Genomic DNA, 14,774 nt, shown 5'->3' on the forward strand with positions numbered 1-14,774 from the left:
CAGTATTCAGCCTTGTACTGACTGAGACACATTGTCTGGTATTCAGCACATTTTAGCCTCCTTATTCCTTTCGTACTTCTGCCCACACACTTCACAGCGATAGAGAGGAATCTGTTGTTTACTCATACTGTCCAGCTTCACCAACCCTCCAAAAAATAACTGTCAATGCCAGGATCTACAGCTGCTAGCCTATAATCGTACAGGACTAACACTATAATGTCTCTTAAAGAAACACAGTATTTCATTTGCAATGGTCTCAAGGTATAGAATTTTAATCAGAATTCAACAATAAATGTAAAAATTTTTTTGGATTTGTTCAATGTTGTCTCAGTCCAAACACAATTAATTAAAAATAAGACAATTCTGTGCAGTTTTGAAAACTACATTGATTTAGCCTGAAAAAAAGAACTGTTGCTACTTCCTAGTATCATTCATTTCAACTGGAGATCATCTCTTAATTAGACTTGATTCAATTCATTTGTACTGGAACAAGTGTTAACTACATACCAAATATCAATCAATTTAAAATTTTGAGTCCAAATTAATCAGCAATGTATGTCCCAGCTGCAATTTTGGTTACAAAAAAACAATAAAACGACAAGATTAAAGTGTATATATAAAAAAACATACCTTTTAAAAACTTTTAGAAAAACAATGAAGTTAGGCATTTTCCAAAGCTGTTTGGTTGAGATTGCTCTTTTTGAGTGAATGCAGGCATCCACACTGCTGAGTTATTATGTTATTTATTCAGCTATTTGATGTATTTTACAGGTTTTCATCAATTGGTTTCCTTAAACCAGTTTAGGTTTCAGGAAATCACTGATCAAATATTGCATTTTACTATCTAAAGATGTAAGATGTAAATGAGACAGATTTTTTAATGATATTTCTCCTGCTGTAAGGTATCAGCTAATTTTTACTCTAATATAAATGCTTTTGTTCAGCTTTTTCCGCAGTTCAGTTTAACAAATAAATATACGTATCAACTAATATCCATTAACTAAAACTACAAATTATGACATACTTTTATTTTCATGTGTACTGAGAATAATTCATTCAATGACTGACCATCTCAGACTAAGAGCACCAACTGGAAACAGGTGACAGCATATGCATGTTTTTTTTTAACTGCACAGGGTAAAAAAGGAGGATAATTACTCACACTAAGAGTAAGAGCATTTTTAGCTAATGTGTAAATGCAAACTAATCTGCCTGTCAAGATGGTATTCAAAACATTTGCCCCATACAGCGACCTTGGCGTTATTAGCACTACGCTCTAACCAACTGAGCTAACCGGTCTTTGCTGCTGCCATTCCCCCGTCATGCTTCACAACCTGCCACATGTAGATGTTGTATGTGTGTGTGGGGTTTGTTGACTTTACTTTCAGGAGGTGGGGGAGGAAACTCATCTGCGTCCATGGTTGATTCTCTTCTCCTGGACAAGCTCCACAAACACCAGAAAGCTGGTCTTTAACTATGGCAGCAGACATTCCTAAACAAAAAGGTCAAATGTTACTGAAGGCAAAGCTCTGTGGCTGAGGAGAAATGAATTTGTCACAGGAAAAACTCATTAATTCTTTGATGATTGATTAGATAATAAAAAACAACAAATAAGAACCAGAACTGTGTAACATAACTCCCCAGGACAACTTTAAAACAAACTTGACTCCAAAATCTTTACAAAAAAAGAAAAAAAAAGTTAAACAATGAGTTCATGTCAACCACAAATTTAGACCCGTGTAAATGCCAACAGTACTCTCGTGCAAGAAAAGTTTTCTCTGCCGATGTACATCTCAAGGATAATTTCTGAAAATGTCTTTCTGATGGAACAGAAAAAAGACTGTGCTATTTCTTGATTTGTCCACATTCCTAATATACCCACAAAGACATGACAAAATCATGATATCATATTATTGCATAAAGCAGCCATAGTTGTAGTTTGTATAGCCCATATTGTACCCCTACAAAATTCCTATAAAACAAGAAACAACACAGGTTCACATTCAGTCTATTTCTAAGATAAATCTACTTAAGAGTATGTGGGACAAGAACGGCAACTCATTCTGAGACTCAAAGATTGTTTTGTCTATGAATAACGGGAAATCTTCAGCCTTTTTATCCTCTGTGTGGCTCACTGCCAGAGCTGAGGATATGAATACAGAGCCAGTGTCTGCTGAAAACAGTGCAACTAACAGATGCTGCTAATGCTAGCAGAGGTAGATTGAATGTGCATCGCCTGAGGCAATTTTGGCCTGTGCAATACAGAGAGGGGTCCACAAAGACAAGCAGGAGGAGCAACAATGCTGTGCAGTCTGGGGAGGGATCCATCTGTTACAGAACACAGGAAAGGTGATATGCGAGTATGAAACAGGTAGCTACATGACAGAGGTTTGGAGTCAAAACTAACAGCTGGGAGCTTTAGAGGGTGAATCACCTTTCCCCTCAGATCCACTGGGATTTAGGACAGCAAGTGAAGGAAGAAATTAAGGAAGTAAGAGGGGATATGCAATGGAAAATGCATTAAAAAAACTTTTTATGTAAATGTTTTGGGATTGTCCTCAATTTGCTTCCTATGTTTACCTTTTTTTGGTCCTCCTCTCAAGTATTTCTACTTTTATTCACAAAGAAAACCCAAAGCCCTATTGGTAAATTACATCTTTCAAAGCATGTCATGTTGTGACCTGAGCACCAAACTACCACCCGTCTCATCCTGTGGGAAGGATCAGCTCAAAGAAAGCATTCCTAGCTACTGCAGCGGCAGTAGCACAGCAAACAGCACAAGACACGGTGTAACAGCCAAATAAGAATGAGTTACAAACCAAAATGAAGATTATTTCTTCATCACTCTCCTCTCCAGCAGAGTGTTTATAAGAAAGGCATTGTAACACACCGAATGTGAGAGTAAGAGCAGAAAGCTAAAGTCCTCACCATGGTTGATGACAGGCTCAGCTGAGCATGTCATTACAAGCTCTGCAGCTGAGTTGTGTTATGCAGAGAGAAAAACAGTTATCTAGCCTGCTGGTGAAATGCACACAATTTGTTCACCTGAGTCCTAATATCTCCACTATGTTAAAGAACAAATGGCAGGTAAACAACACTTTTAAACATAATCCCTAATGTTGAAGATAAGCTGCTTTTTGTGTGCCAATTTTATTAATGCAGTAGAAGCTAAAAATGTACACATCAATACTTCATGATATAACTTCAAAGAAAAAAATATTCTAACAATGTTTGCAACAACAAAACTTAAAAAATGATTCATTCTGTGGCTCAAATACCATAGGCAGTATTCCGGCTCCCGTCAGTAGCACAGGAAAAAAAGTTTGATATCAAGTTAGTTGCATAGAATATATGAAGGAGCTGATGATGTACCACTAAGGGTTGCAGCAACCTAAGCAGAGAGGCCCAGACATCCCTTTCCCCAACCAATTGAGCTCCTCCTGGGGAATCCCAAGCTGTCCCCATGCCAGTCCTTAAACATAGTCCCTCCAGTATGTCATTGGTTTTCCATTGGGTCTCCTCCTGGTGGGACGTGCCTGGAACACCTTACCAGGGAAACATATTAACCAGATCCCCAAGCCACTTCATCAGCAAGAGATATCAAGCATTTGAAGTTGGAATGCTTGATATCTGAATTTCCTCTTTTAAAACCAATGTTTTAAAGTAGAAGTTTTCAGTTTTGATAAATTTATTAAATTGAGAAAACATCACATTTTACACTAGGGACTAAAGCCTCCTTTCACCTACAGACAAATGAGGGGTGCACTATCTTAGACTTATCTTAAGATTTCTGGATTTTTAGATGAAAGATTTGATAAGCCACCGAGCAGAGATCAGTCTGGTTATGTTGATGTTAGATACACTTCAACATCCAACACTCTTGACTTAGTAAGAGATTTTGTTTCTGCTCTGACACTTGGAGTTTTCAAGAGTCCACTTACTGAAAAGTGGAATTCCTCATATGAGCTAAGAGTCATCAACAAAAGCCTGGAGGACAGGGTGGTGCTTGTTGTCCGCTGTGTCTGCTGTCTTTAGGTAAACGCTTTATTTAGCAGTTTACCTTCCTGCCGGGATTACAGTAATCATGCCATTGCCAATAAAGAAAAACCCAGGCTAACGAAGGCTTTAAACACCATAGTAATGAACAATGTGTGTACAATTACTGGGTATGTGAGTATTTTGACCAGATCAGCATTTTTATAAACTCCAAGCTGGATAAACTTGAATACTTAATGGATTTAAACATAGCAGGTGATGTGTGTGTCTGTAATGACAGAGCTTATGGCTTTTAGCAGGTAAACACCCCATCAAGGTGTGGTGTATTTTTGGCAGCTTCTTTTCTTTAGGCAAAACAGATATTTGACCGACTTTGAAAAGTCAAAGGCCTCTTGAAATAGTTAAATGTTGGGTTGTGAACATAAAACCATCAATGTTTTGTTGTAAAGTCAACAGGGTTGTAAGAAACTTGTTGAGAAACAAGTTTCTCAACAAGCTGTCAAGAATTTGAGAAGAATGAAGCGTGAAGCTATCAGGAACCAATTATCTTTCAGTTCCATCATATTGAAAAACTGCAATATGGACTACCTAGAAGTACAAAATGTTCAGAGGTCAGAGACATGGCCAAGGTAAGGAAGGTTGAAAACCAACCACCACTGAACAAAATGCATATGCTGAAGCATCTAAACTGAGCCAAGAAATATCCAAAGACAAATTTTTCAAAAGTTTTATGGATGAAATAGTGTCCCTTTACAGACTAGACGGGTTGCCCTGTGGCTAGATTAGTAATGGGTACTGATCTGCACTTTGACTCCATTTAGGTAGAGTTGGAGTATGGGCATGGGCTGTTATTATTTCATATGAGCTAGATTGGCATTTTGGGGGTCAAAGATGGGCTCAAAAGCACCTCTCAAACCTACTGACAGTTTTTAGAAGACATTTTCTTCAAACAGTGGTCCTGGAAGAAGTCTGGACCCTTCCCTTCATCCCATCTGCAGCTAGCCTCAAAATCACACCAGCATCTGCGTCGTACAGCCTCCAAAACGCACTGCACCACCCTTTCTGACCTCAAATTGGGTGGAGGAAGTTTTACAAGCAGGCACAAGATAGCTGACATTTTGAAGAATTTTGACTGCTGGGAAGTTGGAAAAAATAGATAAGGTGGTGGCTAAATATCTAGTAGATAATGGAGACATAGTTTTAAATAATGAGGCCCAGAGGGAAGCTTATTTGATTTAGTATGCAAGATCGATCAAACATGTGAGAGTTCGTCTGCATTCAGCAGCCCGACAAACATAGAAGCTCTGCTTCTGAACTGTATATGGTCTAATCCACCAAAGACTCACTCCACAATATCATATAACCACATAAACTATATGAAATTATTACAGTTGTGAAACATAATTCCTGTTTTAAAGTCAGTGTGATGAATGTCTTTGTTAAGTTAGTTACAGCTTGCTTTAATAAAGAAGAAAACACTGTGAGGAACTGAAGAGTAGGGCTGTGCTGTAAAACCAGCATACACTGTACAGTCTTGGCTGTCATTTCTAACTGGTCTCCACCCAACCAGCAAGCCACACGAAAGCATTTAGAGCCCAACATGTCACCAGAAGAACACTAGTGAGTGTGTGGAGCAGATCCAAAGAACTTTTGTTGCCTGGCTGAAGGTGAACAGATTTTAACGGGGAAAACATGAATTCCACACATTACCATACCTGAAGTCCAAATCCCAATTCTGGAAGAATGGAGAAAGCTAAGACTGGATTGGTGAAAATATAAGGAGCTAAAAAAAGGGTAGCTGATGAAAACTCCCTTAAAAAAGGCAGGCTGTGATTTACAGTGCCAAACATATTTAACGGTCATGTTCTTGGGTTCATTCTGATTCTAAATATAAGCATGTTCCCAGCTGTTAAACAAACATGTACTGTGTGATTTCTCACATGCACCTGCAGTGGGGCCAGAGGTTCTCTTTCCCAGCTGCTGACTAAATATTTTTCTAATCCCCATTTTATCTGAGTGGATCACTGACTGGATGATGAGTTGGACAGTTACTACATGGTGGACTTTCTAAAAATGAATGGCATGCCTCCGAACTGATGAGAACCCTGGCATCCTCCCGCTTTTGCCATGGAAAACAAAAAGCATTTGAGTGAGTTGTTATTGCCAAGTAGAGTTGTTGCCTCATAACAGTGAAGAATTTGAACATTTCCTAAAACTGTTATTTTTCCAAGAAGAAGCATCTATCTTTATAAACTATAATAAGAGCTAAGGACACCCATCCTGCAGCTTTAACTTATATTATGTTTGACGATTATGGCTGACAGCTAATGAAGATCCAAAATTTAATTTCACGAAAATTTGGAGCAATGAAATTAATAAAAATATATATTTTAAAAAAACCACAAAGAATGTAGTGTTTCATCCTGCACAATCATTAAGAAGCTGACTGGTCATACAAAGCAGTAACCCAATCTATTGATGGAAAGTTAGGTGGAAGGAAAACATTCTGCACAAAAAGGTAGATTCACAAGGACTGGGATGTGGTTGGAGTCACTGCTTGGAAAGACAACACACACACAAGTACCCAGACTAAAGCTGTCTAGTTCTAAATGACCGAAAATAACATTAGAAACATCTTATCTACGCTAAAAAGGCCTATACTTTTTGTTTACAGACACAGAAAGCATGTTGCTTTAAGTCCAGAGTGAAGTTTCCACAGATAGTGGTGATTTGCAAAGTCATGTCATCTGCTGGTGCTGGTCCATTGTGCTTTATCAAGTCCAAAGTCAGTGATCTCCTCTACCATCAAATTTTAGAGCACTTCATGCTTCGTTCTGCTGACCGACTTCATGGAGATTCTGATTTCATTTTTGAACACGGCTTGGTACTTGTCCACTCTGCTAAAAGAACCAATACCTGATTTATTCGCCATTATTTAATGTTACTGGACTGGCCTGCCAATGTAACTAATCCAAACCCCATTGAGAATCTGTGCAGCAATGTCAAGAGAAAAATGACAGAGACAAACGAGTGGAAAGGTCCCTAATGTAGGAACCCAGGCTTCTTTCACCATGCGGCAGTGATACACGCTGACTGCTTCACTGCTAATTTGCACTGAGTATCTCCTGGTAAAAGAGACCCAAACAAATATTTAATGCATATACTTTACAGTACATGGAAAAATGAGACTGATAAGTTAAAAATGCCTTTTTTGATCGTTCTTGGGCAACTTTTTTTTAAATAGTTTTCATCAGCTACAAGCCAAAGTCATCAAAATTAACAATAAGCATTTCAAATATATTTCTGTGTATAATGAACTATTTAATGAACCATTATCAAGTTTTAGATTCCCTTTCTGAATTTAGTAAATGCAACAAATTAACTTTCTGATGAAATTCTAATTCAATGCGATGTGCCTATACAACAGAAGAAGCACTTTCTTGCAAGCACTTTAAATTTAGCTTTCAGACTGCACTGCCAGCAGCTTTGTTCAGGTGTCATTAAAGAAAGCATTGCAGCCGGGTCGCCCTGCCTATTTGTTAAACAAATCACCCACATGGAGTTTTGTATACTAGCATGGGAGTGTGACCCCCACCAACTACCAAGTCAGCATTGTCCTGGCAGAATAAGCTTTACATGCAAGACACCACACATTACACATCAAAACCAAAGAGATATTTATATTTAAACCATCTTCTGACAGCTTGCAAAAGCTGAAAAGTTGTGACTAAGGGAAAAAGTTGACTTAAGCCACTTGTTTTACAACTTGTTTAGAGTGAACTTCCAGTTGACCAAATCTGTGCAGTGCTCCCTGACTGAGGAATGCCATGCATGACTACTTGAATTTGTAGCTGAGCTGCATCTCAGGAAAACTGCGTGCTTTAAGCTAGTTTAAGGTCCATATGATTTTTTTGATATATTCACTACTATATTATTAAAAATACAAACTCATTCTGTAGTTTAAAACAGGACAAGCTACTTACTGAACACTTTGAGAGATAGCTTCTGCATAACATTATTAACACTGACAAACAAGTGACAAGTGATTTGTAGCAAATCAAAGCGACAGTAAACGTCCATCTGTTTTATGTTAAACAAAAACCAAATGCAACTGATGTTCTGAGGAAAAACCTTACTAAGGCTGCTTATTTAGGACCAACTAATTAAAGAATATGTATGGTAAAGAGAATTTAAATTATAATGCATGCTATAGTGTGGCTGACAGAGTTGGCAACATCACTATGTCAACTAAGACGCCACGTTACCTTCATTTCACAATTCTGTTTAATATAGGAATAAATTTTAGTATTCCACGCAAAATATCAAATTGTGTGCCATTTTCAGCTTAACGTAACTGATACTTAACAGCAAGTACGACAAAAGAGTTCTTGAACTTTCTCATAAAGTTAGAAAAATGCCTCCAACTCACCATTTTATTGCATTCCCATAATCCAATTCCCGTATAGCTCCACGATAATACAGAGACGTTTTAAGCTGAACAAATTTCTGGCTGTAAAACAATTTGTCTCGCATCAACACATCCACTTTTCTACCCTCTTTTCGGCTCTTCCCGATGTTAGCAGATTATTCTATCCATGAAACCTCTTTACCTCCAGTCAACAGCCGATTGGTGGACGACTGATGTGTGACGAGCTGTGATTGGCTTGGCGTGACGTCAATCAACATTCCAAGGCTCTTTCCTGTAGGACGAATCAGCGGGCAGAAAACTTCCCACTTGAGTTCAGAGTTCTCAAACGAAAGAGATGAAAAGTCCTGAGCAACTTGCATAACTTTTGTGTCTGATTTTGTTTTTATTTTTAATATGCATAAAGGATAATCAGATAGCTTTTGATAGGCCTTCGATAGGCCTACTTTTGATAATAGGACTGAATAAGAGTCCTATTGTTTTGAGTGCTCCATGCATATAATGCATTAAAAGTGAAATTTAGCAACACACTGGGTTTATCTGAATGGATTAATCGAAAACTTGATTTATTTCTGATGATCAAATTTCATGGAAATGCTGATGTGATTTTCCATAAGGACTTAAGACCTACCCACACTGCTAAAAGTGCCACTACCTATTAAAAGTAAGATGAGAGACAGTATGAGATGAAGGCTACTAAAGCAACATGGGCTTCCACAACACCTCAGCAGACCCATAGGTTGCCATCATGTCATGCTGCGTTGCTGCAGTAGTTCAAGCACAAGGAGCATCAGCAAAATGTTGAGTGTCTGTGTACAGTATGTGGACATATTTTTCAGTAGGTCAACATTTTCATATTAAAAGTCTTTTTAATGGTCTAGGAAATACATTTCTTAGATTTTTAAGAAATGTATTTCTGGGTTTTCATTAGATGTAGCTCATATAATCACTGCTAATAGAAAGAAATGCTTGAAAATTAACAGTGAATGTAGTACATTCATAAACTGAACCAGATTCAATTTTTTGAATTTTAAAACATTACTTTTCGTTGAAAATTTTATTGATATACTCACACACATACGACTGTTAAAGGGAATGTTTGGAAAATGAGCAGCAGGGTAAAGTAACTCCAACAGTGCCATCTGGTGTCGTGATCCAACAGCATTCACAAATGAACACATTCAAAAACAGATATGCACATCGGTAGGTAACTTGGAGTCAAAGGACTTGCCCGGGTATGCAGCAGCATGGGGCAGGAGGAAGCAGGAGTCAAGCCTAAAATGTTTGGATTACGCATCTCATTGAGCTATAGTAGCGCAATAGCAAAACCAACTTCCACTCAAGTAAAAAGAAAAATGCTTTGCATCAGAAATCTTTTTTATTTTGAAAGTCATATTCATAGGCCACACAAACATACAATCCTGTGTTTCCAATTGAAACTATCTAGACCAAATAAATATTGTTTTGACATGAATTAAAGAATATTCAATCCAGAACAGAATAATCAATATCTGCTAAAATGTCTTATTCCAGTGTATATTGCTTTAATTCAAAAAGGCAATTTCATATAGTCTATAGTACCCATGATTTTGGCGTATAAAGGGGCAGTATTATGTATATTTCCAGAGACATTTTGACATTTTATAGCACAATCAAATAACTGTTACCGTCATTTGTTACAAAAAAAATGCTGTATCACACGACTTAAAAGTAATTTGACTTTACAATTTAATGCCTTGAAACTGTGCTTCTATCTCTTTAAGAAGCTCCTGCTCTTTCCGACACTCCGAGTCATGACAACATCATTCTTACACTTATTTCGTACATAGAGCTCGGCAGATGCATGGTTTCACCGGGTGTTTGCTAATTGCTGCTGCTGGATGGGGAAGTTGTAGGAGAGAGGAGCTCTGTGAGGCAAACGCTTGAGGAGAAGCTGTGTGAAAAAGGCAGCACTTGGTGAGACAAAGCGTTTTCTACACCTAAATGGTTGCCATGGGAAATTAAAGGAGTTCAAAACCATGAGTGAAGAATCAAAGCAACATTCCAGGTATATTTTTGATGAGGGAATGACATTATCACATGTACAACTGAAAAAAAAACAAACAAAAACAAAACTGAATACTGCCCCTTTAAAAGTTGATGTGGCATTTTGAGGACATTTTCAGGTCAAGTTTAAATTTTTACATTAAAAAAAGCATATAAATATATAGCAAATGTTTGTAGCACAGATAAAAAAAATCCCCTTGCCAGATGTAGCATTATGCAAAGACCCAATACAATGCAGCAAGTCTAAGCAAATATCCAATAATGTTAGTTTTCAATATACCCGACTTCTGCAGCTTAAGGTATATTTCTTCATATTTTAAAAATACATCTTGGTTTCAATATGACTTGCTTGTTCTGTTGTCATCGTTGATTCACTTTTGTCATACTGCATCTCCATTTCAGACAGTAAGGCCTTTGTGAAGGCAACAATTCCAGCGCTTTCTTCCATTGATAAAGAAGAAAAGCTTTTTGTGTGCCCTGACAAATCTCTGCTGCACTGACGTGGGAAGACTTGCACTCCGAGACTACTGCAAACTAATTTGTCCATTTAGGTTTTAATGGATCCAACAAATAAGTCAGTTTCCTCAAATTAAACAAAAACTCTGTTGTGCGTGTGTGACAGGTGCAGAGCTCGAGGACACAGCTTATTTGTATTTTTTTTTCCAAAACAGAGAGTATTCGATATCTTTTACAAAACTAATTTAAAAATACACCATTTTCTACCCCAAACAAGATTTAAAAAATAGTAAATTGAAACAAATCTATGGAAGACAACATGATGGAAAACTGTTGCGACACGCAGCATGATTAGATAACCCTATACAACCAAATAGCTTTTCATGCTCTTAAAAGTGTTAATCTCAAACAAAATTATCAGAAGTGGAATACAAAAGCAGTGTAAGTTCAACAGATTGGGATCTTGTAAATGCTTTTCAGTTTTTATGGGGTTTTCTAGAAACCCCAGACTGATTCTCTGCAATGTCATTAACCGGTGCCAGCTTGTTTCCAAAGTTCCAGTCCACAGGATTTAGCAGCTGCATGGTCTTCTTGTGCGTCCAGATGGGGTTGATGATAAATGTGAGCAGTGCGAGTCCAGAGAAGAAGATCAGTCTTTGGAACAGTGCCACATGGGTGTTTATCCCCTCCCAGTGGGTCAGAGTCACCCACCACATGTAATAAGTGAGCACCATTCGGCAGTGGAACATGTGGATCATCACCCACTGGTTGGCTCTCCAGAACAGAGTGCGAGCCCAGCCAGCCTTTCACATGAGGAGAAAAGAAACAAGCATTTATAAATGAATATTATTGCATGTAAACATGCTATGAAAAGGAACAGAAAGTTTTAGGCAACGCCACCAAGTAAAGAACTTCCTTTTTTAACAACACTGAATTTTATCTGTTCAGAATCACATGTCCTTACAGGCCTAAAGAGAACTGAAACGCAGTGACAGAACGAGACGTTTTAAAATTAGGTGACAAAGGAACAGCAACCAACCATGTGATATGAAAAACAAAAATAAAATATTTAATATGTCGTTGGCTTGAGTCAGAGACTGTTTTCGAGACTGAGGTCTTAAAGAGTAAACGAAACATTTACTCTTTAAAAATGTTTAAAGAGATGCGAGAGAAAGTGTCAAGTTGACCTGAGCTTTTTCCAGCAGTAACAGGAAAACAGCACAGCCCTTCCCCCTAATGTTCCTGTGTACTGACGGGCAGCTGGCTTTAAAACTGTATTTGGCAAACCACTGCAGCAGCTGGATGGAAGTTACTCAGCTAATATCAATACCTGTGTATATAAATGGTTAAATATCCTAAACAAACTTTGGAGTAAGTCTATGGATGAAAACTTACCAATAAAAAAGTATTTTCCCCTTTTCAGTTTGAAGTAAAGTCATATAGCAGCAACACTCATTTTAAATTTTGGGGTGTAAATATCATGACATTGTGTTTTACTAGACATATTACCATTACCGAGTCTGCAGCTGCTGACATTTGTGCCCCAACTGCTATCTAATGCGGGTTAGAGTTTTTAATAACATAAACATACCTACGAAATCATTCATTATTTTTTGTTTCATCCTTTAGTTTATAGTTTCATATATATATTTACACTATCCCCTGTTGGTTGCAACGTTTAGATACCTAATAATCCAAGAATTTAACTTTTAAAACATTGTAGTTCAATGTTGAACCATGAGAATCTCATACTCACCCCTGCATAAACAATAAGTTAATATGGCTTGAGTAAAGAAATCTTTTGTGATGTGTACTTTGACTTAACACAGAGAAAACAATGAAGCTTTTACCTTCAGCAACATCCAGGAGATGCAGGTAAAAGGTGTACTTATCTCCAGGAGGAGAGTAACCATTGCCAGGAAGTGTCCTTGAGAATCAAACACCACAGCACCTGCAAATCCTGACAGGGCGAAGAAATGGTGTGTGGCCAAGGGCAAGTCAAATGACCGGAACACGACACTAGATGAATGTAGTGCCACATTCTCAAACACAAAAAAGCCGGTAGCTGTGAGGACATGAAACCATGACCAGTCTTCCTGGCCAATCACTTTGTCTTTGCTTATGGCAGACTCCTCAGTCAGAGCCCGGAGTCCTGCCACAGAGCTCTGAATGCCAAACGCTGCCCGAGTGGCTGCAAGGTTCCAGAAGACCTTCTCTTTGGCTGGGAGAGCCTTGTAAGTGTAGCACAGAGCTAGTGACAGGAGATGGCAGAAGATAAATACAGTCATGTAGAACCCAAAGCCCAGGCTGATGAGCTGAAGGCGATAGTCCCAGGAAAAGCACTCTGGGCTGGGTTGAGGTAGAGGAGTGGTCTGCTGGTCAGTGGGCATGGTGATGGAGGGAGGAAGCTGATTAGGTGGAGAAGATCACCTGCAGGTGGGAGCTTCAATCGGCAAATGCATACTGTGTGATATCTGAAAACAGTAAAACAAACAAACAAAACTGCTAAAGTAGGTAGAGTCAAGTCATCCACTGAGATGTAATAGAGTGGAAGCTTATGAGGCATCTAATTAGCACTTGAATAAATGACTATTTCAAAACATGAACACATATCACTCTAAATTTCAAACCACAATTTTGCTAATAATAACTGATGACTTAAATCTGAGGAACGCAAAAGGCAGAACTGTGCTTGTAGGTGTAGCACAAGACCAAGACTGGATAGTCTAAAACTTGACAAACGTGAGAAACCACAATACACGGTCCAATCAGAAGGTTTTTATGTGCCACTATACTGAGAACCAGGCTTTCACGCTACAGTAAAGTCCTTGAGCATAACATCTAGTCTCAGACATTTTGGTGATGCAGCAATCCCCACAGTCTGCAACAAAATAAAAACAAAATGATCTCTAAAGAGAGTCAGTGGGAGAGCTTTAATGTGTGATGCATGAACAGCAAGCCCCACAGAATCTTATGCCTGCACGGATATGGAGTTTGTTATCAACGAGCCACTTGTGTGCTTTAACAGAAAGCATTGAATGAGTCATAAAGGTGAGGATATGAATGAAATGTTTAAGAATCTAGCAAAAGAATGGCTTGGAAAAGATTTTGCTTTTTGATTGCTGGTGGAGTGACAGATCTTAAAATGTATTTGTGAATAAGATCATTATGACGGTTACAAGTTAAGGCTTTCATCCCCTATTTCCTCTCACCCCCAAAGCTGGAACTGCACATTTTTTATGCATTCTCACGAATTGAATACAGATCCCACACATCACAAACTGCTTTATACAGAGTCTGCTTTTAGTGTATTATGAAGGTCTAACTAGAACGGATTAAAGGTAGCTAAGATTAAATTAATTGAGAAAAATAGTCCTTTAGTCAATGAGATCAAAAACCTGGCACATACTTACTGCTACTGTTTGTTATGTTACCGTTTTAATTCCTCCCTATGATTTTAGCAATGAAATGCTGCAAAAACGCTTCAACACACCGTTTTTATATTTAATTATCTGAAACACACAGTGATAAAATCGCTTCTTGCGTGAAGTTACCAGCTAAATTTAGAAACAAAATGTTACCTCTGCTAACTGACATGATGAGTCAGACTAAACTTTTACTCATAACGACACGAATAAGCAAGCAACTGCGCGGCAAGGACAATCTGACCGATAATTAGGCAATATAAGTGAATTTTACTCACCGTGGTGTGTTTGTAACACCGTGTCTCTGTATCATCCGACTACAACAGGAAGTCTCGCATCATAAGACTCCAATTTGGTCACATGACACCCAAACCGGAAGTCGCGCCTCCGAAAAACGTCATTGCTACTGAAATCGATCTGTTTCA

General features: G+C 38.2%; 2 protein-coding genes across 3 annotated transcripts in view; both read right to left on the reverse strand.

Annotated features, from left to right (window-relative positions):
• The window catches only part of arhgef10 (Rho guanine nucleotide exchange factor 10), a 55,518-nt gene extending 46,925 nt beyond the window's left edge, over window positions 1–8,593 (reverse strand). For both annotated transcript variants that reach the window (XM_023352522.1, XM_023352521.1), the window contains exons 1-2: window positions 8,426–8,593; window positions 1,383–1,492 (exon numbers count right to left, since the gene is read on the reverse strand). In XM_023352522.1, the coding sequence (XP_023208290.1) occupies window positions 1,383–1,419 (37 nt within the window). In that variant the 5' untranslated portion in view covers window positions 1,420–1,492; window positions 8,426–8,593. The remainder of the gene's footprint in view (window positions 1–1,382; window positions 1,493–8,425) is intronic.
• Window positions 8,594–9,787: 1,194 nt separating this feature from the next.
• Window positions 9,788–14,724, reverse strand: cln8 (CLN8, transmembrane ER and ERGIC protein). The gene is made up of 3 exons (XM_005805989.2): window positions 14,628–14,724; window positions 12,775–13,398; window positions 9,788–11,727 (listed from the first exon to the last, which is right to left on the reverse strand). Exons 2-3 carry the CDS (start codon window positions 13,312–13,314, stop codon window positions 11,401–11,403), a joined length of 867 nt encoding a protein of 288 aa, XP_005806046.1. The 5' UTR covers window positions 13,315–13,398; window positions 14,628–14,724; the 3' UTR covers window positions 9,788–11,400.
• Window positions 14,725–14,774: the final 50 nt, after the last annotated feature.

The sequence above is a fragment of the Xiphophorus maculatus genome, chromosome 19 (assembly GCF_002775205.1).
Source record: "Xiphophorus maculatus strain JP 163 A chromosome 19, X_maculatus-5.0-male, whole genome shotgun sequence".
Taxonomy (NCBI): Eukaryota; Metazoa; Chordata; class Actinopteri; order Cyprinodontiformes; family Poeciliidae; genus Xiphophorus; species Xiphophorus maculatus.

Excerpts from the sequence above, each read along its gene's own strand:
- cln8 (XM_005805989.2), bottom strand. The coding sequence starts at position 13,314 with ATGCCCACTGACCAGCAGACCACTCCTCTACCTCAACCCAGCCCAGAG. Across the intron at positions 11,728-12,774 it reads TCTCCTGGATGTTGCTGAAG|GCTGGCTGGGCTCGCACTCT; the intron begins GTAAAAGCTTCA and ends CTCATGTGAAAG.